This window comes from Siphateles boraxobius, unplaced genomic scaffold (genome assembly GCF_051911475.1).
Source record: "Siphateles boraxobius isolate OS27281-9 unplaced genomic scaffold, OSU_SipBor_1 6, whole genome shotgun sequence".
In the NCBI taxonomy this organism is placed as follows: domain Eukaryota; kingdom Metazoa; phylum Chordata; class Actinopteri; order Cypriniformes; family Leuciscidae; genus Siphateles; species Siphateles boraxobius.
This window is the reverse complement of record NW_027509186.1, coordinates 38,004,598-38,032,229: the sequence shown is the minus strand read 5'-3', so window position 1 is coordinate 38,032,229 and position 27,632 is coordinate 38,004,598. Positions and strand designations below refer to the sequence as shown.

Here is a 27,632-nt window from a genome sequence, read left to right as displayed (position 1 = left end):
GAGAATCTGACAGCACGAGGAACCGGACAAGAGTCCCACTCGCTCAGTCTTTCACTGTTAAAGTTGATTCCTGCGATTATCATGAGAACAGTTGTCAATATCTCACATAATTATCAGGACATAAATAAGCCTACATGTTGTAAATAGTGTAAATGAGCGCAATTTGCAAACTATTATGATAAATTGCAATAATCATGTCAAACAACATCATAACGCACATTGTTACGAAATCAGGGCTCTCAAGTGTCACGCATTGAGCGTGACAGTCACTCATTTCGGTCTTTTGTCACGCTCTCCCGCCACACATTGTATTTCTCACGCTGAAAAACTATTTGTAATATATTTAATATGCCAAAACTCTGGTCGCGCCGCTATTACTGTGGAACCTGCAGGAATCAAGCGCGTCTCCTCTGGTGTTGTTCGTCGAGCTACACCCGATCAGAAAATAGCACTATTGTATCTGGGTAAGACTTAACGCAACAACCAATGACAAAAATGTATCTGTTGGCTGGATGTCACTCTTGCCTGTCTTCAAAACTTGAGAGCCCTGCGAAATAATGCGACGTACATGATACACTTTATTGGTGTCATCTGGCATTTATACTTAGGTAAGCCTAACGCGGTAGGCTACTTTATTATTATGAAGTGCAGAGGCCGTGAGTGCAGATACGCTCTGCGTGATTGGTGTTTACGACAGTAACGTTACATACAAGTACTCTACAGCGACTCTAGGGATCGCTGTTTGACAAAAACAGAAATCCTGCATAGTGCCGCTTTAAGACCGAACGCACGGACCATATTTGAATATACTGACTACGTTTCCTTGAGATATAACAGACTTTGTTTACTAGGATACTCACCAAGGCAGACGCTTTTACATAATTTGGTTTAAAAAAAAAAAAATTTACATTCAGTTTTCGCGGGATCTCTGAGACGCAGGTTTTCGGGGAGCTCGCTTTGGATGTTTGCGGAACTTCTTGACCTGCAAACATCCTGTAATAATGTAGGGAAGCATTCGTTATACATAAATCGGGTAACAGTTCATGTTTTACTTACATATACGATTTAGTTTTAATCCAAACAACACGTGCTGAGTCAACGATTAGCAATCAAGAGCATTCAACAGAGGTGCGCTCACTCTCTCTCTCTCTCTCTCTCTCTCTCTCTCTCTTTCGTCAGTTAACCTTAATAAGCTACATGCCTCGTTCTACTTTCTTTGCCATTGACATCCGACTGAACTACACACTTTCCACTGAAATCTGCGAAAAGGTGATGCGCTCGACCAATCAATCCACTGCGCATTTTTCTCTTATCAGCTCGCGCACCATGCACAGCTATAGGTGTTGTTACTATATTTCGTTTAATATTCCACTAATAAGATACATTTACTTCATAGACAGCCTTCTTTTTTTTGCCCCATTATACTCTCTGTTGTTGTCGGTGTTTCTTTGTCTGGGCACACGCTGCCTGGTATCAGAGCAGAGTAGGAGTACATGAGCTCAGTATCGGGCCTGATACCGATACTGGTATCGGTGCATCCCTATAATAAAATGCATCTAAATTACCACATTTTATTTAAACTGATTAAAAAGAAAGAGACAGAACTAACTTTTGGCAAATCAAAGATCTGATACTCAGAGGTCACATGTTCAAGTCACAAGTAAGTCTAAGTCGCAGACTCGCAGTACACACAACCAAGTCAAGTCAATTCAGTGGTTCACTTCAAGCAAGTCAAGTCGAGTCCTGCTAAGGGTCAAGTCGAAGTCAAGTTACAATACCAGAAAAAAACAGAAAAAAAGTTTATATTTGCCTCTACCTTATTTATTTTTCCCTCAGAAATGATTACCTTTCTTATACATTTATCATAATATTCATATAATTTATTATAGCATGTATTTATGATTATCAAAATTTGGAATTTTTATTATTATAATACAAATTATACAAAAAATGTTGAAGATAAAACATTTGAAGGTAAATTCACAAGCGTGATGCATTAATTATATTGGTTTTATAGTAAATGTCATATGTTTAACTTTTTTCTTATATATTTTTTTATGGAATATAACCGGCAGACATTTACTTTCCCATTAAGAGCCAATATTTGACCCCTTAAATTGATTTCCTGGGGCATTTTTTTCAAATATGTTCTAACCATTTTTTTTTCTAACCATGAATTTATACTGCAATTACAACACCATAAATAATGTTATGAGATTAATGATTTAAATATAATCATTTTAATATAGAAAAAATAGATGCTAAAAATTTAAATACTATATTTCTTTAATTATGAAATTAGGTGCCGCCAAATCACCATCTTAATGTACGAATCATAGAAGCATTTATTCAACTGATTCGTTCAAAACGGCAGATTCATTCTGGAATTAAGCCACTCTTTGTTTACTGAACTTATATAATCATTATCACATTTGCAATCGCGCAAATATTCTGGAAATATTTTTTAATATCATATTTTATAAATATAAAAATAACTCATACTAGGGCCATTTTTTCCACCACATCTTGAATTTTGGGTGCATATTAATTCTCCTGGCATTTTGCACGCACGACAAATCATCATTAAAGGGTTAGTTCACCCAAAAATGAATATTCTGTCAGTAATTACTCACCCTCATGTTGTTCCAACCCCGTAAGACCTTCGTTCATCTTCGGAACACGAATTAAGATATTTTTGATGAAATCTGAGAGCTGGATCACTCCTCCTTACTAGTCCATAGGCTTCTTCAGGGATTGAAACTGAAGTCAGTTAACTTAGTGTAATAGCGTAGAGCTACGTCACACGTAGGCTCACTATTGGCCAACGCTGGTCATGTGTGTGATGCGTGTGACGTACAACAACAGAAGCGTACGCTGTTACACTAGTGAACTGACTCGAGGCCCACAGAGAAGGAAATCAATAGTTGAAATTTTTGTTATTTTTGTTTGTTTTTGCACACGAAAAGTATTCTCTTCGCTTGATAAACTTAAGATTGAGCCACTGTAGTCACTTGGACTATTTTAACGATGTCTGTAATAACTTTTCGGGGCCGGCAAGTTTCAGTCCCTGAAGAAGCCTATGGAGGAGTGATCCAGCTCTCAGATTTCATCAAAAATATCTTAATTCGTGTTCCGAAGATGAACGAAGGTATTACGGGGTTGGAACAACATGAGGGTGAGTAAATACTTACAGAATTTTTTGGGTGAACTATCCCTTTAACAGGTTTCTATGTTGTTTTTCGTCATTGGAAAGACTAAGAGCCACATCTATTTGGCTTTAAAGCATGATTTGAAAGAAACTGTGGCAAATGTCTGTGTGAATTTAGGCATGTTATACAAAACATATGCCATAATTAATTATTATCATTTGAATATATTGACAGCCTTAAGCTACATATGAAAACATAATTTTGTAAAAAGAGGCATGCTGTTTTGACCACTATTCTCTCTAGATTTAACATTAGTCAAATTAACTATAACAAACAGGTTAAACAAGCCATAGCTTATTTTTAGACGTGGTGAATGAAGTTCAAGGTTGTGATGGTCGTGTCCGATATCCCTTGCCAGTTATTATGCGTACAGCAAATATTCTTGAATGAATAAGGTCAATTTCTAGAGTTTATATCCAAAAAGAAACGATGCTGGGAGATGTTTTTGTATTTAGCGCGCTCACCGCGATGTATGTGTTCTGTGCTTGAATCTGATGACTGGCGTCAATGGTTCCGTTGCTTTCAGAAACAGAAACGGGCTCTGATAATGCATTGCTAATGTTAGCAATGACGACTCGCCGTTTTTATTACCCAAACAATTCCTTACCTTTTCAATTCGATGACCCGTCTCCTCCATATGAGCTAACGTAACGTTACTTTGCACGAATATGCAAAACTTTATTCGACTGTCATGAATATTTGAAATGTTCATTTACATCAAGTACAAGTTAGCCAAACATAGATGAATCTTACCTGTCCAGGAGAAAATTAGCATCGTTGGCGTCTGTCTTCAAATTCTTCTCCGTTTTCAGCCGTCTCCATCTTTCAAAGGCAACTCCTATACAGATCCTTTTTTTATTTCTGACTTTGTCACAAAGGATTTCGGATTCATAACGAGGTTTTTTTTGGTTTCGCAACGTTCGACATTTTTTTATCCGATTCCGACACGTTTGTAGCTGCAGCTGTGGTAACTAGAGCAGAGCTGGCAATCCGGATGCCGCAACACTACTGACTTCGTGATTGGTAGATAGGTGGAGGGTGGCGCATTAGACCAAAACACAACATGACAACATCAACATCAGTTGAGGGCTGCTGCAACTTCGCTTTTTAAAGGACAATATCCTGGCCGGACGGACTACTGTTGTCAGTGATATAAGTATTTGAAATGAACATGATTTCTTAATGTCTAGTGACATATCAGGGCCATTTTATGATTAATTGAAAGAAATGTCTTACATACGGCTCCTTTAAATTTGCGACTCGAGTCAAGTCATGTGACTCGAGTCCCCCATCTCTGCTGATACTCGATGTTGCTGCTCTTTTGCTTTCGTCTGTTAAATCAGTGTTCACTTAAACCTATTTTAACCACATAATATTTTTATTTTAGACTTGATGGAGATGAAACCGCAAAAACATGAACCGAATGAAGCAGAGGAGGAACAGCAGAGCATCAAAACTCAAAGAACAAAAGCTAATAAGCTGCACCCCTGCACTCAGTGTGGAAAGAGTTTCAGACACATAGGAGACCTTAAAAAACACTTGAGAATTCACACTGGAGTGAAACCGTATCCATGCACTCAGTGTGGAAAGAGTTTTGCTTCTACATCAGATCTCAGTAAGCATCTGCGTATTCACTCTGGAGAAAAACCATTCAAGTGTGATCAGTGTGGTAAAGAATTTCATTCGCCACCAAATTTAAAACAACATCTGAAAGTTCATTCAGGTGAGAAGCCTTATGTGTGTTCGTTCTGTGGAAAGAGTTTTTCAAGGCTGGATCATTGTAAACAGCACCAGAAAACACATAATGAAGTGAGAGATCATGTGTGTTGTGACTGTGGGAAGGGATTTACTAGAACTGACCAACTGAAAAATCACCAAAGAATTCATACTGGAGAAAAACCTTACAAGTGCTCATATTGTGACAAGAATTTCACTCGTTCTGAAAACCTGAAATTACACGAGCGACTTCATACTGGAGAGAAGCCGTACTACTGTACTCAGTGTGGAGAGAGTTTCTTATGTCCCAAAGGTCTCAAATATCATCTGTTCGTTCACTCTGGAGAAAAACCTTTTAACTGTGATCTGTTGTAATGTCTGTCTGTGTTCCCCCGGTCTTTGTGCTTTTGGTTCAGTCCTGTTCAGTTTTCCCGCTCCTCGTTTGTGTTCATGTATACCACGCCCCCTTGTTATCTTGTTTAGCTTGTTTGGCCTTGTATTTAAGCCCTGTGTTTCAGTCCAGTCTTTGTGAGTTCTTAATAATGTTGTTGTTGTACCTTGATGTTGGTGGTTCTGTTCCTTAGTCTTGTGCCCTAGCCAGTATCTTTATGTAGTTTGAGTTTATTAAATAAAGTGTGCTGCAATTGGATCCTGCTTCCTCCTTGCTTCCACCTCATCGTGACAGAAGAACTCACCGCCAATGGATCCAGCAGTTGTTAGCAACCAGGTACTAAGAAGATTTCTAGCCTCTATGTTTCAGGATGGCCAGCGGATCGAGAAGTATGTGAGGGACTTTTTGAACTGCTGCCATCTGGGATCGCTGAATGACATTGAGCTCATGGACCTGTTCTGGAGCGGGCTGGATGCGGATATCGCGCAACTGATGCCGGATGATTATACCGGTTGGACCCTAGAGGGATATATTGACCTGGCCCTTTACTTGGGGGGTTCGGCATCTACGGTGGGCTTGGCTGATGAAGCACCCTGCCAGTTCACAGTATCCCTGGAGCCTATCCACGTCCCGCCTGTCCAGCCAGAGACCGTCCAGCCAGAGACCGTCCAGCCAGAGACCGTCCAGCCAGAGACCGTCCAGCCAGAGACCGTCCAGCCAGAGACCGTCCAGCCAGAGACCGTCCAGCCAGAGACCGTCCAGCCAGAGACCGTCCAGCCAGAGACCGTCCAGCCAGAGACCGTCCAGCCAGAGACCGTCCAGCCAGAGACCGTCCAGCCAGAGACCGTTCTCGTCACGTCTTCCCAGTCAGAGACTGATCACGCCACGCATGCGCCGCCTGAGCCCTCAGTGACCGCAACACTGGCCATTATGGCCACAGCCATGTGGTGTGTGTGGGCTACGCACACACTTGAGCCGGTGCCCGCTGATCCTGCGCCAGAGCCCGCTGATCCTGCGCCAGAGCCCGCTGATCCTGCGCCAGAGCCCGCTGATCCTGCGCCAGAGCCCGCTGATCCTGCGCCAGAGCCCGCAGATCCTGCGCCAAAGCCCGCTGATCCTGCACCAGAGCCCGCTGATCCTGCGCCAGTCCTGTTCAGCCCAGAGTTTCCTTCACCGCTGGTCCTGCCCAGCCTAAAGCCCTCTTCACCGCTGGTTCTGCCTCTTTCTCCTGAGCCGGTGCCTTCTCCAGGCTACGACCCCGTAGCTACCCCCAATAATTTTTTGGGGGGGGGCAGTAGGCCACCACCATGGCCACCCGAAGGGTCTTCACCGCCGTGGCCGCCCGAAGGGTCTTCACCGCCGTGGCCGCCCGAAGGGTCTTCACCGCCGTGGCCGCCCGAAAGGTCTTCACCGCCGTGGCCGCCCGAAGGGTCTTCACCGCCGTGGCCGCCCGAAGGGTCTTCACCGCCGTGGCCGCCCGAGGGGTCTTCACCGCCGTGGCCGCCCGAAGGGTCTTCACCGCCGTGGCCGCCCGAAGGGTCTTCACCGCCGTGGCCGCCCGAGGGGTCTTCACCGCCGTGGCCGCCCGAGGGGTCTTCACTGCCCTGGACGCCCGAGGGGTCTTCACCGCCGTGGCCGCCCGAAGGGTCTGCTCCGCCCAGGACGCCCGAGGGTCCGACAGCTCCGCCCTGGACGCCCGAGGGTCCGACAGCTCCGCCCTGGACGCCCGAGGGTCCGACAGCTCCGCCCTGGACGCCCGAGGGTCCGACAGCTTCGCCCTGGATGCCCGAGGGTCCACAGCCTGCTCCGCCCTGGTCACGCCCTCAGCCTGCTCCGCCGTGGCCTCGCCCTCAGCCTGCTCCGTCGTGGACACGCCCACAGCCTGCTCCGCCCTGGTCACGCCCTCAGCCTGCTCCGCCGTGGCTTCGCCCTCAGCCTGCTCCGTCGTGGACACGCCCACAGCCTGCTCCGCCCTGGCAGTCTGTTCGTCCAGCTCCGCCCATGTTCCATGGCCCAGGTCCGCCATCGCAAGACCCCGGTCCCGTTCCCTGCACGGACCTGGCCCGCCATCCCTCCCCCGGGACCGCCTCCGCTCCACCACCCTCCCGAACTATGTCTCTAGTTTTGATGGGCGTCGGGAGCCGCCCGTAGAGGGGGGGCTATGTTGTAATGTCTGTCTGTGTTCCCCCGGTCTTTGTGCTTTTGGTTCAGTCCTGTTCAGTTTTCCCGCTCCTCGTTTGTGTTCATGTATACCACGCCCCCTTGTTATCTTGTTTAGCTTGTTTGGCCTTGTATTTAAGCCCTGTGTTTCAGTCCAGTCTTTGTGAGTTCTTAATAATGTTGTTGTTGTACCTTGATGTTGGTGGTTCTGTTCCTTAGTCTTGTGCCCTAGCCAGTATCTTTATGTAGTTTGAGTTTATTAAATAAAGTGTGCTGCAATTGGATCCTGCTTCCTCCTTGCTTCCACCTCATCGTGACATGATCAGTGTGGTAAAGAGTTTATTACATCATCACATCTAAAACAACACCTGAAAGTTCATTCAAATGAGAGGCCTTATGTGTGTTCTCTCTGTGGAAAGAGTTTTTTATGGCTAAAGAGTTTTAAAGGGCACCAGAAAATACATAATGAAGTGACTGTGGGAAGAGCTTTACTAGAGATGTCGACCTAAAACGGCACAAAATAATTCATACTGGAGAAAAACCTTACAAGTGCTCATATTGTGATGAGAGTTTTGCTCGTTCTGAAAACCTGAAATCACACGAGCGACTTCATACTGGAGAGAACGCGTACAAGTGTACTCAGTGTGAGAAGAGTTTTAAAAGTTCATCAAGCCTTCACACTCATATGAAAAAATTTTGTAAGTGAGGAACAACTTTTTATATGTCAAATATGTTTGAAGTAAATTTGGAGTTTGTCCTAAAAGCACAATATCATTTAGATCAGGGGTGTCCAATCTCAGACCTAGACAGTTTTGCTCCAGCTTTCCTCAAAACACCTGCCTGGACATTTCAAGTAGAGATGGTCTTATTGGGAGATACGAATGTCAGTGGCTTCACCATTGGAAACAGCGTAACAGCTAACTTGGATCATGTGAGATACCCCAGCCAATCATGCAATGGCAGTGACATCCATGATCGAAATTCACAGTTACTAGAGATGCACCGGAAAAAAAATTCTTGGTCGAAACCGAAAATCCTGGGTCCTCTTGCCCAAAAACCGAAACTGCTTTTTTTAAAGGGGTCATGAACTGCATTTTATTTTGTAGGTTTCATGTGGTGCACTTATAATGTTAGTATGATTTTTACATCAAAAATTGTCATAATTAAGAAATAAAATACATTTTTTCCCTAACCCTGATTTTAGCCTCTGATTTGATTGCTATGTTTAAAAGGGCGTGTCTGTGTGAGACTTCAGTGTAAAGATTTACTATATCTTTAAAGTTATATATGCCACTGCTGTGATTGGCTAACATTTATACATATGAAATAGCTAAGTATTACATGTGGACTCTCTCAAAAACTTTTAGCACATTTTTACTATTACAGCTGTCAATGTCTAATCATGAAAAGTGTTTTAGCCGCTTTGATCACGTGTGCAGCGATCTCGTCATTGTAACTCGATTTCTGCACACTACAGTGCTAAAACAATGTAAATAAGAGATTTGTTGATTCTAATGGGAGTCAAGAACACTGGCGCTGTTTGATTGACATTTACAGCAATTGTAAAGTGAGTGTTCTTTAATCGCTTTTTTATATAGGCTATATATTAATCATAGTTTACATAACAGATTATTTTCATCCTAAGAGAAACAATGTGAAGTTGACTGTTTTAGTCACTGGTTTGATTTACTGACAATAAACGATTTTGAGACCAAAACATCTAACCGTAGGAATCATTACATATTAGAAGTCACTGGTGATTTTGGTTAGATGTACACATTATCCGTAGCCTACATATCAAACAATCTGTAACCAAGCAATCGTGACACAATAAAAAACATTACTTTTTTTTTTTTATTGTTGCGCCGTTCCTGTCGGATCCAATATCCCTGCGTCCTTTCGTTAGCAGGCATTGCGCTTTTTTTCTAACTTTGCAGCCTTGCCTTTAAGTGGCTTTCGCTGCGTCTGAAATTGCATAGGAACTTCATCCACTGGAAGTAGTAGGGTGTCCGTGAACTTTTCACCTACTGTTTTTTGAATGCTATGAGTTCGGACGGTAGACACAGTAAAAGAAATGGACACAGCGACCCCCTTGATTTCAACGGAGAAAACTGAAGCCTATTAAAAGCACTCACTTCCTGATGGCTGAGCGACTGCGCAGGATCAAACTGAGCTTGACCGCGTAGATGTGACGTGAGCAACCTGTCTGACAGTTGTAAATCTTCTAGTATTCACTTGCCACATACCGAATTATTTCCAATTCCTCAAAAACATTTTTGAAATATTTTGTCCCATTGCTTTTATGGACTCTCTATTTATTGGCTTCTCCCTTGACTTTATGCCTCAATGTCTCCCCGATTGCCTCATAGACCGTAAAAGATTGCCTGCAAGCTTCTCCTCCTGTCTATACGTAATCTCTCTACTGTGCGACAGAGAGTCACGTGGTTATGACAATCGCCCAGATAGCAAAATCTTCCGGGCCTTTTCTGGATTCTTCTGCCATTTGTTTGGTTTGTGTACGATGTTGGCAAATGGATGGCAACCCTGAAGAATTCCAGAATCGGTGGTGGCGCCTCTAGAGGTGGTGGAGGGATATTATGGCATGAATATGGGCCAGTTTAGGGTCTTCTGGCTCTCGTCTGGTAAGGCATTGGCATTTTTCTGGCAGCTTTCTGGCGTGCTTTTGGCAAAACTGTTTGGGCCTGTTTTGGCCCTGCATTCCTGGGGGTATGATTGCCAGTTTTTGGGCCATAAAAGGCCTGGAACAAAATTTCGCTATAGCCTATTTTTACAAAAACGGCTTCTACGGGGCCATAACTTAAGATACAAAGTAATGGAGCCTTTTATACATTGTCATGTTTCTTTAGAAATAAATAATGGACAAATTAAACATTCGGACGCCTCAGTTATTCGCTGTCAAAGTGACGCCAAAATGGGAGTCAATGGGAGTCAATGGAATCCTAACAGCAGGTCTGCTACAATGTTGGCCCCCAGGGAGGCTTCAGTTTCCGGCTGATGGATTACACCCTTGGAATCTGTGGCGAAGGTTTTGCAATCCGTCCCCTCAGTTTATAAACTGTAGCCTACTCACGAATTCTTAATCTGTTCCCTCAGTTTAACAAATCGTGCCCACGGATTATTAAACCGTACCCACGAGTTCCTAATCCGTGCTCTCAGATTTGTAAACGTTCCTTCAGTTTTTGCAATCTGTAGCCTACTCACAAATTCATAAACCGTGCCCACGCTTTCTCAATCCATTCCTACGGGTTTGTAAACTGTACTCACGGATTTGTGGCTCCTCCCCAGTCTGTGCCAGATGATTCAACCAGGCCACCTGTTTAGGTGCAGTATGCATTTCATTATGTTTTAACTTAATTTTTTTAAATTGATAATTTCTTAAATTAAAAAAAAAAAAAAAACATTTAGGCTTGTATCTTTAAAGGTCATTTTTTGGGGAGGAAAAAGCTCTGTATAATAGAATAAGCAAAAAAAGACTTCACATATAAAAAATAAATATAACACAAACACAATGTTAGGTTATACAAAAATGAAACAGTCATAAATTATTTTATGATTAAATGCGTTCTCTGAAGACAGTAATATGTTTTAGTTATAAACGCAAATAATAATAATTATCATTATTATTATTACATTTAGGCTACATATTTAGAAGACGCTTTTATCCAACAAAGGAACTAAACAATTTGTCAAATGTCACTCATAATACAGGTTAGACAATAATAATACAGGGCTAAGATTATCAATAAACACAGATTACAGCGCATCTGCTTACAGCGAGATGGAGATATCTTTGCAGTCGACACTAATTTAGAAAACACTAGTTTATTAATAAACAATTAAATTCCACCTGTCCCGCATCGGAGCGAGGATCACCCTCGCCCACATCCACCTGTCATTTATTTTTGTTTTGATGATGCATAGAGCCAGCCTGCAAAAGTGATTAACCTTTAACGTGTGAATGCACAAAAAGCACCAAATAAAATCACTTGCGCCACACGCTCAATTCGTGTAGTTCGCGCGAATGAGGCGAATACGCGTCCACGGCGCCGCGCTAAACGCCTCGTTCGCGCCGCAGGACCTCTAGATGCGCGTAAACGCGTCTTTACATTGACTTACCATGGAAATCACTCGCGCAGCATAGACTTGAAAAGCTGGTTAAGGTGTGTTTAACTGAACTCTGCAGGACTCGGACCCTCCGGAAGCAGGATTGATCTACTCTGATCTACATTAATTTGGTGAAAAGCTTAAAAATCAGACTGAAAAGCTTATGATTGATGTAATTCTCTGTGAAGACCAGAAACTCACTGGCAATCTTAATTTTGCAAACAACATGCTTATATATTTTTTTATTTTATTTTATGACTACCTTTTATAAATCAAGTATTACTGATGAAGCTTTTTGTGATGCTTCCATTTCCTTAAAAGAAATGAATAAAGCAAATAAATCTTTTCTTCCACCTACTTTATGCCAAGGACAAATTAATTTAATTCACAAGCCAAGACAATGATAGATAATTAGTGTTAAACAATGACTACAGATTAATATCTCTAGTATTGGCCAAAATATTAAATGGGGTTTTACATTCTGTCACGAGGGATAAGGTAAGCATTCTTTTCCTTAAATATTATTTTTGTCTTCTGTATTTAGTTTTATTTTTTTACTGGAATAATTTATTTTAAAATCTAAACTGGAAAAAGAACAAATTTTTTTTTTCTTACTAATAAAGTAAAAGAAGTATCTTTCAAATTAATTGACAAATTTTATCCTGTCAAACATTTCATGAAAAAATGTAAAACTTATATTGACACAAGATGTTTACTTTGTAAAATTCACACAGAAACTGTCTTTCAATTATTGATAAACATGCCAAATATTTTTCCAAAGTTCAATATAGTGACAGTTTATTTGAACTTTGGAAAAATATTTGGCATATTTATCAATGTTAATATCCTGCAAGATGTAATAAAATACTTTAGGACACTATGAATCTGACTCCGCTATAAAGAAAATAATAGCTTTGTATGCTTAATGTATAGATTAATTTAATTAATTTAAATGTAATAGCTTAATGTATAAATTAATTCAGCCTCATGTTCTTTTCCCTCTTTTCTTATATATCTTTTATCCCTTGTTAGCAAATTGTTATTTTTTCTCTGTATTGTTGGCAATGCAGGGTGAATTGTAGTTACAATTTGTTTTATAAATCTGTCAACTGTATTTTTTGTTATCAATAGAAAAACAATCTAACTGACATTTCCTTCAAATCTTCACAGAGCCACATCAAGTCCAACACCTGAAGCACTGAATTAAAAGTGTTTCTTCATGAAAACGATACAAGATATCTATAAACAGGTTTTGAGAAATACTATTTAAGACACATACGCAGAAGTAATTAGAGACATTTATAATTTAATTTTAACTAGTCAAAATGTATGTGAAAATCTCAATTGAAAAAACAAATAAATATATTTTCTTACAAGTAAAAGTATCTTTCAAATTAATTAACAAATGTGATCCTGTCAAACATCTCATGAAGAAATGTAAAACTGATGCAAGATGTCCATTAAGCAAAAATCACTGTATTTCACTTATATCTAGACTGTTACTATGTTTAGATTTCCTTTATTAATCCCCGGGTGGAAATTAAGGTGTTACAGCAGCAACAGAACAACTTTTATATTGAATAATTTTGGAAAAGTATAGGCATATGATTTTTTTTTAGATATCTGAATTACCTGCTCCTAGTCGAATCTGCTGTTGTGTGGTGAGAGACTGAATTTACTCAGCTCCTCCCCAAACCAGAGCCCCACCCCTACGTGTCTGGTTGATAATGCTAGTGCTAACTCCTAACAACTATACAAAACCTGCTGCTTTTGTTGTCACGGAGAAAAAAGCGACTTAAAGAATTATTAAACAACATCTGGATGCATTCATATTTGGAGCACGACAGGTACTATGTAGCGCTGTGATTTTAACTGAATGATGTTGCAAAACGGACCAGAGTGTTTGTTCTATAATGACAGAGAACCGCAAACTGCTCATCGGATTTTATTTATTATACATTTTGAAAACACGAGAGTTAAGAACAGTGGTGTTGTACACCAAAATTTAAAATAGCACAAATAAACGCGTGAAACAAGTTATACGCAAGTAAACAAGTTTGATACTAGAGGTGCACCGAAATGAAAATTCTGGATGCACTGGCCGAAAATCGAAACCGAAAATGACTTAAAAAAAAAGTATATATATATTATATATATATATATATATATATATATATATATATATATATGTGTGCGTGTATATATATATATATATGTATTTAATTATAATTGAATTATTATTAGACTTTTTAATTACATTCCAATTTTAAAAATACAAGCAAATTAAATTACTACACTTTTATTTAAAGTAACACCAAAATTGGACAGAAAATATATTAAAATATTATTAAATATCAATATATGGTAACACTTTTGTTTAGGTTCCAATTCTCACTATTAATATGCATCTTATTAGGATATTGGCTGTTTATTAGTACTTATAAAGCTGATATTATATCTGCCTTATTATTAATGCCATTCCTTAATCACCCAATACCTAAACTTAACCACCTTACTAACTATTAATTAGGAGTTTGATCCAAAGCTGTAGTCAATAGTGAGAATTGGATTCTAAACTAAAGTGTGTGATCCAATATATCAATATTATTCTTCATGCCGTTCTATGCAATATAATCAGATTTAACCAAGGGCTGCCCCCAACTTAAGATTTTTCTAGTCATCTAGTAGTAGTTAAGTTTTAAGACATTAATCGACTAATTCCTTGTTTATATTAATTTAATTATTAAAATAGGCAGGGTCCGGAATATAGCCTATTTGTTGTTCAAGCGCACAGATAAATCTTGCAGAAAAGCACCAGCAAATGTAATTATTATGAATGTGTCCGAAAAAATAGCGATGAGACATTTTAATTGTTATATATAAACTAGTGTTTTCTGAGTCAATGTCAGCTGCAAAGATGAAGTTGAGATGCTGACTTCTACATCTCTACACACTTTTAGAAATACACCTTCCATACAGATCTTTATTTGTTTTTCGATTCGAATTGGTCAGTATACATTTCAAGCTTTCTATATATTTCTCATGTCTCTGAGGCAAGAAGCCTATACACTTAAGGCTGATTTATACTTCTGCGTCGGCCATACGCCGGAGCCTCTACGCCGTAGACTACGCATTGGTTTTAATTTATACTTCTGCGTCGTTGTCCGCGTTGATGCACGCAGAGGGAGCATGTGAAACCCGAGGGAGCGATTTGTGCAGACCAATCACAGCGCTTGCGTCCGCGTAGAATTGACGCGTTGTTACGTTTTTGGAGAGGTGCACGTCAGGGTACGCCGAAGGGTACGCGCCCTACGCACAGCCTACGGCGTAGCTACGGCGTAAGTTCGACGCAGAAGTATAAATTGGGCTTGAGTCTTAGTTCATTTATGAGACGCGCTGCCCACGTGACAGCAGCAAGCAGGCTCCTGATTGGTTAACGCGGCGCGAACTGATGCCAAAGTTCAGATTTGCAAATTCCCGTCAGACGCATGAATGCACCAAATAAAATCATTTGCGCGTGTCGCGCAGACACCCAATTCGCGTCATTCGCGCGAGATTATTGAGGCGAATTCGCGTCTACCGCGGCGCGCGAAAGGCCTCATTTGCGCCGCAGGACCTCTAGACGTGTCTTTACATTGACTTAACATTAAAATCACTCGCGCCAGACGCTCTATTCGCGTTTGGTGTGAACGGACCATTAGACAGGAAGTTGTTATATTTTCTGAAGCCTATAAATGTTTTTAAAAAATGATAGTTTTCAATTGTAATGACTGGAATCACTGTAATAATTAATGTTTAAAATTGTGTGGGGGGCATTTTTATCCAGACATTAATGGCATATTGATAATTATAGGTGTTATCAATCATTTAGTTGTTGTAGTTTGAGTTGAGAAATACACATTTCAGCATTAACACTAATCTTTGTGTGCAGTTTCCTTGAGAACCAAGCAAGTTAACTCATGAAACCATTTGTTTATTATATCGCATATCGCAATCGCAATATTGACCTCAATAATCGCAATATGACATTTTCCCCAAATCGTGCAGCCCTAGTTCAGAGTGTCTCCAATGCCACGCCCCCTACAAAACACATGGGCTGTATCCGAAAACATAGGCAGCTGACTTTTTGCCTCCCTGCGCACGAAAGTTCCTCACAAAACGGATTTCGGACAGACTTCTGAGGCAGCGTAACAGTTTAATGATTTACAGCAGGGATGGGCAACTCCGGTCCTCGAGGGCCACTGTCCTGCAGAGTTTAGCTCCAACCTTAATTAAACACACCCGAACAAGCTAATCAATGTTTTCAGGACTACTAAAAAAATTTTTTTGTCAGGGTTGGAGCTAAACTCTGCAGGACAGTGGCCCTCGAGGACCGGAGTTGCCCATCCCTGATCTACAGCATCTTCGTGTCCAAAACTTTCCTGCAAAGTCATTGCCTGATAGATAGGGCAGCGAGGCAACAAGTCAGCTGCCTAAGTTTTCGGACGCAGCCGTTGACAAAATAAAAATCATTTAGTTCAGTTAGAGAACAGAAAAACTGAATGCCTCTGCTCAGCTGCAGGAGTCAGATTTCACCTCATTTCTCACTCTTGACTGATAAGATTGCTGAAGATTTGGTTTCAAAGCGAAATGTAAAAGCACCTATTTAAGTGAGTTTGTCATTGTACTGTTTTGTTGATGTGTTTTCATTAAGAATAATAATGAACCAACCATTCAAGCAATTGCTGCCACCGAATTGCTGCTAATTTGAAAGTGAAAGTAAAATGCTCACGGCCATATGGGCATTCATGGCGGTGCGTGTCCACTAGCGCAGAGCTGAGCAGTGTTTTCACTTAATTCCTATGGATGTTCTCTTATTGGTTTAGATATTGATTGAATAATATAGCACATAACCTGTGCCTTGTTTCATCTTTATCCTGGGTTACATAAAAAAGAGCAACATTCCTCTAGAGGAAATTACGAATATGTAACCATCAAAATGTTATATATTTTAACTTTTAATTAAAGGCAAAATGTTTGCTGTACAGTACTTATATGTAGCTTTTTCGAATATGACTTTCATGCAGTGTGTAATTAAGCGGCTTGGGAATGGGAATATTCCCATCATCCTACAAGAGAAGGACAAACTCCAGGAGTAGCAGCTGAAATCTGTGTGACTGTTAAAGATGGAGTTTATTAAAGAGGAGATTGAAGACATGAGTGATCCAGAACCATCCAGAATAAAACATGAAGATACTGAGCAACAAACAGGTTGGTGTCCAGACTTGACTGTTGATAAACATTACGGTAACGCAAATTAGAGATACAGAAAATGGATCTTAATGATCATAATATTGTATAGCTGTTGCCAACCACATTTTAAATGTATTAACAAGAAAATGACAGAACTAACCTTTGGCAAATCAAAGATCTAAAACTTGATACTCTGTTGTTTTCTTCTGTTAAATCAGAGTTCACATTATCTTATTTTGACAAAATAATATTTTTAATTTAGACTGGAAGGAGATGAAACCGCAAAAACATGAACTGAATGAAGCAGACGAGGAACAGCAGAGCATCAAAACTCAAGGAACAAAAGCCAATAAGCTGCACTCCTGCACTCAGTGTGGAAAGAGTTTTGGTCGAAAAGGACATCTTAACAAACACATGAGAATTCACACTGGAGAGAAACCGTATCCATGCACTCAGTGTGGAAAGAGTTTTGCTTGTGGATCAGGTCTAAAACATCATCTTCGTGTTCATTCTGGAGAAAAACCATTTAACTGTGATCAGTGTGGTAAAGATTTTAATTCATCATCAAATCTAAAAAAACACCTGAAAGTTCATTCAGATGAGAAGCCTTATGTGTGTTCTCTCTGTGAAAAGAGTTTTTCAAGGCTAGAACATTTTAAACTGCACCAGAAAACACATAATGAAGTGAGAGATCATGTGTGTTGTGACTGTGGGAAGAGCTTTACTACATCTGGCAATCTGAAAGAGCACCAAAGAATTCATACTGGAGAAAAACCTTACAAGTGCTCATATTGTGACAAGAGTTTCACTCACTCAAAATCCATGAAAGAACATGAGCGAGTTCATACTGGAGAGAAGCCGTACCACTGTACTCAGTGTGAGAAGAGTTTCAAATGTCCCAAAGGTCTCAGGAATCATCTGTTCGTTCACTCTGGGGAAAAGCCATTTAACTGTGATCAGTGTGGTAAAAAATTGGTTTCATCATCACATCTAAAAAAACACCTAACTGTTCATTCAGATGAGAAGCCTCATTTGTGTTCTCTCTGTGGAACGATTTTTTCTAGTCTTTATTATTTTAAATTGCATCAGAAAACACACACTGAACTGAGAGATCATGTGTGTTGTGACTGTGGGAAGAGCTTTACTAGAGCTGACAATCTGAAAAATCACAGAAGAATTCATACAGGAGAAAAACCTTACAAGTGCTCATATTGTGACAAGAGTCTCACTCGGTTTGAGCACCTGAAATCACACGAGCGAGTTCATACTGGAGAGAAGCCTTACCACTGTACTCAGTGTGAGAAGAGTTTCAAATGTTCATCAAGCCTTCACACTCATATGAAAAAATGTTGCGAGTGAGAAACATTCGTTTTCATGTCAAATAATGTTTGTCCTAAAAGCACAATATCATTTCGATCAGGGGTGTCAAATCTCAGTACTGGAGGGTTTCGCTCCAGCTTTCCTCAAAACACCTGCCTGGAAGTTTCTAGTAGAGATGGTCTTGTTATTGGGAGATACGAAGCTCCGTGGCTTCACCATTGGAAAAAGTGTAATGCTAACTTGGATCATGTGAGAAGGGTCGTTCTTTCGAATGCAATGAGGCCCCACAACCCGGTGAAAAGATTTAAAAAATCAGATTGAAATAATTGATGGAATTCTCTGTGTGAAGAAAAAATGTTGTGCCGGATTCTGCAACGATTTATATACATATACATCTTGCAAAGAACATGTTTAAGCTTTTTATGATGTTTCCATTACCTTAAAATAATTAATTGAGCAACTTAATCTGGTTAGGACACAATGTACATCATTTATTGTTAAATAGCTGACTCACTAAAAGCAAACCATTACTGAACATCGCTTTTCCTCTTCTTTATAATTTAGGCCTTCTTATCTTTTTTTCTCACTAGCCAATAATTGTTATTTTTTCTCTGCATTCTTTTGACAAAAGGCATTTTTTTTGCAACAATAATAAATAAAATATCTAACTGGCATTTCCTTCAAGTCGTCCAACATTGAATTAAAAGTGTTTCTTCATGAAAACGATTCGAGACATCTCTAAATGCGTTTTGACTAGTCTAAATACTATTTTAAGAGACATGCACAGAAGAAATGAGAGACATTTTTAATTCAGTTTTGACTAGTCCCAATGATATTTTCAGATATCTGAACTGTACCTGCTATAAAAAAAGAATTCTTATTATTATTGATTGCCAGCCACATAATAACACATTAAATAATAAACATGACAATAATCCAACATATAGTGTAAAAATATTATCCAAATATAGACTTGAAAAAATAGGAAAAGAAAATATACAGTGTAATTTATAAAATAAAAATACAAGTAAAGAGAAAGAAAATAATATAAACAGAAAAAACAGGTATGAGATCATCACATAAATAGCATAAAAACTTCACAATGAGACCTAGTGGGTTTTGCTTTATCATTTTTTAAACCCCAAATACTAACTCAATATAATTTTTCATATCTATCTGAAATAACAAAAAGTTGGGTTTTCCTTTGACCCGTTTTTGTTTATGTATGGTATTTCCCCATAATCAAACAAATATTAACAATAAAGGCCACATTTGGTGGAAATATTTTTCTATTAAAATAAACAAAAATACATCTTTTTCAGAAAAGTAAACTTTCATCCCTAAGAATTTACAAAGAAAACATTCCAAATCTTTGAATTGCTCCTAGTCGAATCTGCTGTTGTTAGATGAGAGGCTGAATTTACTCAGCTCCAGAGTCCCGCCCCTACGCGTCTTGTTGATAATGCTACTGCTAACTGCTAACAACAGTAGTCCACTGTGTTGTCACGGATAGAAAAGCTACTTGATTTTCTTAAGGAATTATTAAACAGCTTCTCGATGCATATCTGGTAAAAGGTCTCCAGCATAGCAGGTATGTAACGCTGTGATTTTAACTGAATCATGTTGCTAAACGGACAAACTGTGTTTGTTCAATAACGACAGAGAACCGCAAACTTGTCGTCTCATTTTAGTTAATATACATTTTGAAAGGAGAAGAGTGAAGAACAATGGAATTATACACCAAGAACGCGAAATAGTAATTCGCAGCATGCACATCTCAACATCTTATTTCACGATGTAGAATAGGACAAAACCCGTCGAGTCCTCTGTGCGTACATTGTTATTTTAACATTTAAGACCTTTATCATAAAATTCTTACACACAGGGCTGTTTTAAGACTCTTGAAGGCCAAAAAAATTAGATAACAAAAGCTTTAAAACCATGTCAGTAGCATGTTAAGCACAGCCTGATAATAAATACTTAAACATGAGAATCATGTTAAATGTTGCGATGAATGATCCACAAACTGGATACAGAAGAGACTGTTTAAATGACAAAAGACGTAAATGATATGTGTATGTGTTCAAAATAAAATATAGATTGTATTGAATGTCAGCTTGCTTATTTTGCTCAAAATAATGATTTATTAAGTCCACATGTCATACAACAAGAAACATTTCTTCTAACCAGAGGTCGAGAGCTAGTCTTCCAATCACACAACTGTGCGATGCTGTTTGCGAATGTTTGTTGGGACTAGGGGTTGCTTGACTACTGATTTCTGCTGAGTCGATTTCTTATCAATACATAGACTAAAAGAAATGGACACAGCGACCCCATTGATTTCAACGGAGAAGACTGAAGCCCGATTATTGCACTTCCTGTCTGATGGCTGAGCGACTGCGCAGGCTCAAACTGAGCGTGACGACAGTCTGACAGTTGTACATCTTCTAGTAGCTAAAAAAGTAGTGGCAAAACAAATCTGAATCACCTAATTCCTCAAAAACATTGTTGAAATATTTTGTCCCGTTGTTTTTATGGACTCTATCTATGGGCTTCTCCCTTGACTTTATGCCTCTATGTCCCCCGATTGCCTCATAGACAGTAAAAGATTGCCTGCGAGCTTCTCCTCCTGTCTATACGGTAATGTCTCTATTGTGCGACATAAAGTCGCGTGGCTATGAAGCAATCGTTTGCCTATTTTAACAAAAAAACGACTTCTACGGGGCCATAACGTAAGATACAAAGTAATGGAGCCTTTTATACATTGTCGTGTTTATTTAGAAATAAATAATGGACAAATGAAGTCTTTTGATGCCTCAGATGTAAAGTTATTTGCTGTCAAAGTGACGCCAAAATGAATGAGAGTCAATGGAAAAGTTCTGCTAAAATGGCGGCTCCCGCGAGGCTTCAACTTCCGGTTGATGGATTACCCCCTTGATCAAAACATAAGGTGTTTCTCAATGTTAAGGAAGGATCCTCGGAAGCCGTTATTTCGAGGATGCTACGTCATCGACATCCGTCGAAGGCCTGTTGAAATGTCGAGGATCCTCCGAATTTCAACCAAGGACTGAGTCCTTCGTTCAAAAAATATCCCATACACAGGAAAGGATGCATATGTGTAGCCTTCGCGCTCTCAAATCACCCACAATCCTATGCGCCAGCTTTGCTATCTTGTTCAAAAAATTAAAAATGTCAGACGTTAGCGGAGTCGGAGCAATAACGGGGCACTATGCTTGTACATGTAAGTTACCATACATTTGTTATAACCGTTGTACATATAAGTAAAGTTTAACGTTTAAATGCCAGTACAAATTACTACCGTATTGATATTACAAATTATACAAATATATACAAATTACGTTATTGATGGCTAACTGAACCGCACCTGTCATTTAGCTTGGTTGCTGTCACCGGCATTTCTTTTATAAATAACTAGTTAAGTTGTACAAAGTAATTTAACATGATTAGCAGAAGAGAATTCTTTTAAAAGCATTTAAAATCGTACTGGCCCCAAACTTTTGAACGGTAGTGTACATCACAACTTTTTGATCTTTTTGAATTTTTGCAGCGCCAAAAGCCTTTTCACTGACGTAATGACGCAATGACGCAATGTCAATGACATGCACTTGCTCGCCTGTTCCATTTACGTGTTCTCCGAATGCTAAAGAGGAGCCTCGCTAGCCTCTGAAGGATATGACTTGGAAGGATCAATCCTACCAAGGAAGTATCCTTGACATTGAGAAACGGCTATAGGCCTATGTCACACTACCTGCTTACGGAACGCGGAGTAGGGATACAGAACTTCCGGTCAACAGTATTTCTCAATAAGGATTTAGATTATCAGCCATAATGTCTAAACCATCCGAGGTAGACTGACCACGAGCTATGAGGTTGTGAAACGAAGGTTTTTGCTCCTGTAGAAGCTATAAGTTCATATGAAATCAACCTTGTTTTAAGAAAAACGTGTTTTATCCGCGATCTTATGGAAGAAAAACTACACTACCCACAATCCTAAGCGTAGCAGCAACGTCTGCTGATTGGTCCAACTCGCTGTTACCATAGAAGCATTTACTCTTCTGGCGAACAGCAGGCTACACCCGGAGCTGTTTTTGTAGTGTACCGGGTTGCTCTGCATCAGGACGTAGACAGCCATACCTCAGCTTTCACGCTTTCCCACTTGAGAGTTTTCATTTACCATCCAAACAACATCGCCATATGTGACTTCAGGCAGGTTGTGGAGAGATTTATTCCAGCGGTATGCAGGGCTCTCAAGTTTTATCAAAAGTTTAGAGTGAGATTTAGGGGAGGAGCCACCCAAATATTTGCAGCAGCGGTCCCTCGACCCAACCAAATTCGCTTCAATTTTTGCTAGCAGTTCAATTTTGCCTATTGTTCATAATTGACCAGCACAAATGGAAATTATAACAATTGTTAAATCTGATAAAAAGACAAATTCATCCAAATAAAATAAATAGTTATATTTAAAAAAATACAAATTTATTGAAAAATAAAAATAAATTTGACCCCAAACAAGCCAACTGAACATCAGTGCTCAATGTACATAACATTGTGTCATAACAACTTGCCCTGAGCATGTATGTCAAGACCCAAACCGGTCACCTTTACAGGGGTCATCCGATGCCCATTTTCCACAAGTTGGTATGATTCTTTTGGGTCTTCATGTAAAGTTTGTAACATACTTTGGTTAAAATTTCTCAATGGTTGTGTAAAACAACACCCTTTTTACCTCTTCAAAAACAGCTCTGTTCACAGTGACCCGTTTCGGTGCATGTCTCTTTAAATGATAATGAGCAACAACTTTTTGGCTTTTTGAGGATTAAAAAAAAGTGGATGGATTTTTTTCATTGCATGGTGATTGTGTCCACACACTGCAAAGACACATTTATTTGCAAATACCATATAAAAGTGTATTTTGCATCCGATGACCCCTTTAAAAGCAGTTGGAGAGTTTTTGAATGCATCAAAAATAATTTAACACGAATTTGGCTATACTCCTCAACATCAGCTCTCACTGTCTTTGATCACAGGCAAGAGATATCGTCCAGGAATCGTAAAATCAAAATGCTAAAAAAATAAATAAATAAATGAAGATGTCCGCAAACCGCATTCATCAGATCGTGCTCTTCCAACTTCCACTCCGTGTGTGTGCGTGTTGTCTATAACGAACGAGCTTGCAGCGGGAACACATAATTTACCCGGAAACGACTAATTCTAATTTCTGATTGGCTGGTAGCTAGCATTTAACTCTGTATAACTCGAGACAGATGCTATGAACTCGGCAGAGAACTTCCCTCCGTTTGCCTGCGCCCCGTCCATTAATTGTATAGCTGGACAAGTTCCCTTACTCCTCAGCGTGAGAAATACAAGGTGTGGCGTGTGAACGGGTTGAAATGTGTGTGTCTCACACATGTATAGGTATGTATAGGACTCCACCATTGTAAAAAGCTAACCGGAAGAGCCGTATCCCCACTAAAAGACAATCTTCCGGTCTTCAATTTTTTCGTGACATAGGCCTATACTCTCCAGTTACTCGACTACTCGTGGTTCATGCTACTTTAAATGAAAAGGATTAGTTTTAATCATTAATGTTTATTAATTCATAGCCAAATGCAACAATTAGGCCTACATCATAGGCTAAGTAAACTTTCATAACACACTAATTATACGAATATTTCAATTTTCATAACAGAGTTAAGCCAAATAAATGGCTGTTCTTGCCTTCAATTTCAGACGCAATGTCTGCTTTAAGGGGCCGTACAGGGTAATTCCAGCGTTATGGATGTGACATTTGAACTCATAATGACCGGTGAAATGTCTCAGGAAAAAAAAACTTCTTACAATATTTAAATTGGAAATGCATATTCTCAGAGCACCCAATCTGGGGAATTGACAGGCAAAATATGTTTTTCTAAAATATATTTAAGCACCCCCAAAAAAGGAAAATATGCGTTATGGATGTGACGGGAAATTACAGAGTTTTTGGAATACTGTTCGATTTTCTTTAAAGTCTGTGAACTTTTAAATCCAATGTATAAATATTGCTATCCACATGATGAAGGGGTCTTAGCTGAACATAAAAATACCAATGTTTAAAATACATATATTTTTATGAAGTGTATTATGAGGAAAAAACAACGTTATGGATGTGACAAAAACCCTGTTATGGATGTGACGCGTCTGAAATACATAGAATCTGTTTGGAAAATCAACAATCAAACCATCATGGCACTTTTGTTGACGCATAATGGCTGTGTTTTCACATTAAGAAGACTGTCTGAAATGATTCTGAAGATCCCCCCCCCCCCCCCCCAATTATGAATTAGTAATTTTTTTAGCTTGAATCTTACTGTACATCTTAATTCAATATGTAAAATAATTGACAATAAGAGAAGATGAGGGTGAAGGTATATTTGATTTATGTATTTCATTCGTTCATGCTTAACACTTTCATCTTTATAATTGTAATTCATGAACATTCTTCTTAACTAATGATATAAAGTAGGCTAGGTTGTTATATTGTCATGGTATCTTATCTGACTTTGGTAGGCGTTTAGCTTTAAGATAACGCTATCTTCGAGCTGTCAAAACCTGAGCTTGAATGACAGGAAGAGCGAGCGAATTAAAGGGCGCCTGTTTGGCGCGTAAACCAGTCAGGTTCCTCGCGCAATTGCAGGACGCCTCTCGCCTAGGACGTGAATAGGCTACTATAAACACATAGACGGAACATTAAAGCAGAGACTATTACGGAAGACAGTCAAAATTAAAATACATTAACAATTAATGTTTGTCATATAGGAGTTCAAATCACAGGTTTCCTCCACAGTCAGGTGAACCGATGGACATTATTGTCCGTAGATGTGAGTCACTAGCCATCATGTAACGTCTACGTTTTTTGTGTCTAAATGATCGCACGGTTTTCGGCCAGTTTATGGATTTTAATGCACAGTCGCGAGTCAAAATCATCACATTTTATTTCGTATAAAAATGATTTGACATAATAATTGACACGCAAAATTATTAGCCTATTGTAATTATTATTTTTTCAGCGTGATCGTACCGAGCCTCTAAAGCAGGGGTCCCCAAACTTTTTTCTATGAGGGCCACATCATTTTTCCTTTCTATAATGTAGGGCCGTAGTCTAACAGAAAATGGCATGGGCCGGAGTGATTTATTGTGGAGATTTTATTATAATTTTAAATGGATTTACAGTATTATGCCTCCTAATGCTAGATTAATTTATTATTTATGCACCATACATATCAAGTGATATATAGCCTATTAAAAGAGCATTATTACTATTGTAATGACAGTTTCTCATATTCATTGCTATTGAAATCAAATTATTTACTTACTCATGCGTATTAGGCTAATCATTGTGAACTATGGGCTTGTTTCTGGCTGGTGAGAAGGCCAATGTCAGGTTCCATTCCTGTCACAGCCAGTCTCAAAGACTGATGCAAATGTTCATCAGTGAGTCTTGATCTCATTGGATTTTTCATCAGTTTCATGCGTGAAAAGGTTTGTTCACAGATATATGTGCTGCCAAAAAGTGTGGACATCTTCATTGCATTTCTTCTGATGTTTGGGTAGGTCTCGTTAGGGAGGGCAGTATAGAATTCAATGAGACTGTTGGGCTTAAACGCGTCTTTCAGAACATCAAAGTTCTGTAACTCCGCCAACTCAAACTGATAAGAAGGCAGGGCTTCGTCAATGTCAGCAGCAAAAGGGTTCTGAAAAAGGCGAATATCTTTAGCGTAAACATGTAGCTCACGGAATCGCACATCATACTCCGCCTTGAGCATTTCCAGTGCTTCCACTGACTTTTCAGCTGGGAATGGGACCACTGGTTTCTCAGCTGAGAGGCTTTGGTTAACAGGGAGATGGGTGAAGTCTTGCTTTTGCACTTGTCCCACAAGCAGTGCTAGTTTCACCTCAAATGCTTTTATGTGGGAATACATGTCACATATTAGTTTCCCCTTGCCTTGGAGCTGCACGTTGAGGCCATTCAACATTTCTGTCACATCTGTTAAAAAGGCAAGTTCCCATTTCCATTTTGTGTCGATCAGTTCTGGGACAGTTTTGCCCTTTGTCAGAAGAAAAACATTGATTTCGGGTAGCAGCTCGTAAAAACGCCTCAAAACTCTGCCCCGGCTTAACCATCGGACTTCTGTGTGGTAAAGCACATCTCCGTGAGAAGACTCTAGCTCTGACAGAAATGCTTGGAACTGCCTGTGTTTAAGTCCGTTTGCTCTGATGAAGTTTATACATGACACCAGGGCCTGAAATTAACACCTGATCACGCACCAAATGCGGGCTAATTTTGCAATTGGCGGGTAAAACTGTCAATCTACCTGCCACATTGGCGGGTAGCCAATGAGAATTGAGTGATTCATTAGTTTTTTTTGTTTTTTTTTGCGTCTGTCCGATAACATCAGCAATTTTAATTCAAGCAGCTGATTTCTGTAAATGCTAAAACTAAATGTATATTTCAGCACAGGGTGAAGTCAGTATATACATTAACGATGATTTGAGACTAATAAATGTACATTTAATGTAAAACTCTGTAAACGGCGCTCTGTGGCGCGGCAGGATTTTGAACAAGGTCCTGAGCCGTTGCTGGGCGCCGCGGACAGACGCCGAATGGCGCCGCTGGTGTGTGTACACTGATAGAAAATAATGTGTTAGAATTATAAAGACGTGGTTCTGCGCGTCGCGCTGCGCATCCGGTGTGCGACCCCCTTAAGAGTTATTATTACTTATAATGATTTCGTTAATAACTTGACAGCACTTAAATGTGTATTCTTACAAATTGAAGAACAATGTTTGTGTGATTTCTATTTTTCACCTTTATGCGGCAAAATAAATACAATAAAAAATTGGCTGGTTAAAAGTTACTGTCGCAGGTGGATTTTTAAATGATGCTGGCCAGCTTAGACCAGTCTAGATCCAACTCTTCTATCGTTTGGCACACTTTACCAAAAATATCCTCCCCTGTCGTAGTACCTTTGAGACTTTTTAGGGCTGCCAGCTCCTCGGACACTTAAAAGTTTGAGCTAACTCCGCGAAGAAAAATGAGCAGCTGTGCCGTGTCCCCCACGTCATTACTTTCATCCAGCGCTAATGCAAAAAATCTAATTCTTTAACTTTTTCCTTCAGCTGGGCATATACATTATACCCCATTTCTTCAATTCGTCTGGTGATTGTACTAGCGGACAGACTCACCGCATTTAAGACGTCTTTCTTATCGGGGCACACCTCCTCCGCAACAGCATTCATACATTTCTTTACGAACTCTCCATCACTGAATGGCCTACCGCAGGTTGCAATCAGTTTAGCTACCTGAAAGCTAGCTCGAATGGATGACTGGTTCAACTGGGTTTGCCGTACAAACGTATTTTGCTGAACAGATAGTCCACTTTTTAGCTTCGACACTTTGTCTGCTCTCATTTGGCCTTGTA

General features: G+C 39.6%; 2 protein-coding genes across 3 annotated transcripts in view; both read left to right on the top strand.

The window, feature by feature from the left end:
- LOC143715402 (uncharacterized) overlaps window positions 1-18,827 on the top strand; it is a 30,727-nt gene extending 11,900 nt beyond the window's left edge. Inside the window, exons 1-3 of one of the 2 annotated variants that reach the window (XM_077207162.1) lie at window positions 13,277-13,448; window positions 16,668-16,851; window positions 17,096-18,827. In XM_077207162.1, the coding sequence (XP_077063277.1) occupies window positions 16,767-16,851; window positions 17,096-18,192 (1,182 nt within the window). In that variant the 5' untranslated portion in view covers window positions 13,277-13,448; window positions 16,668-16,766 and the 3' untranslated portion in view covers window positions 18,193-18,827. Of the gene's footprint in view, window positions 1-13,276; window positions 13,449-16,667; window positions 16,852-17,095 lie in introns of those variants that run through there. The other variant, XM_077207161.1, reaches the window with a different exon arrangement.
- Window positions 18,828-19,590: 763 nt separating this feature from the next.
- Window positions 19,591-27,632, top strand: part of LOC143716532 (uncharacterized) — a 77,781-nt gene continuing 69,739 nt past the window's right edge. Inside the window, exon 1 of the mRNA XM_077209085.1 lies at window positions 19,591-19,744. The gene's annotated coding sequence lies outside the window, so the exon portion shown is untranslated. The remainder of the gene's footprint in view (window positions 19,745-27,632) is intronic.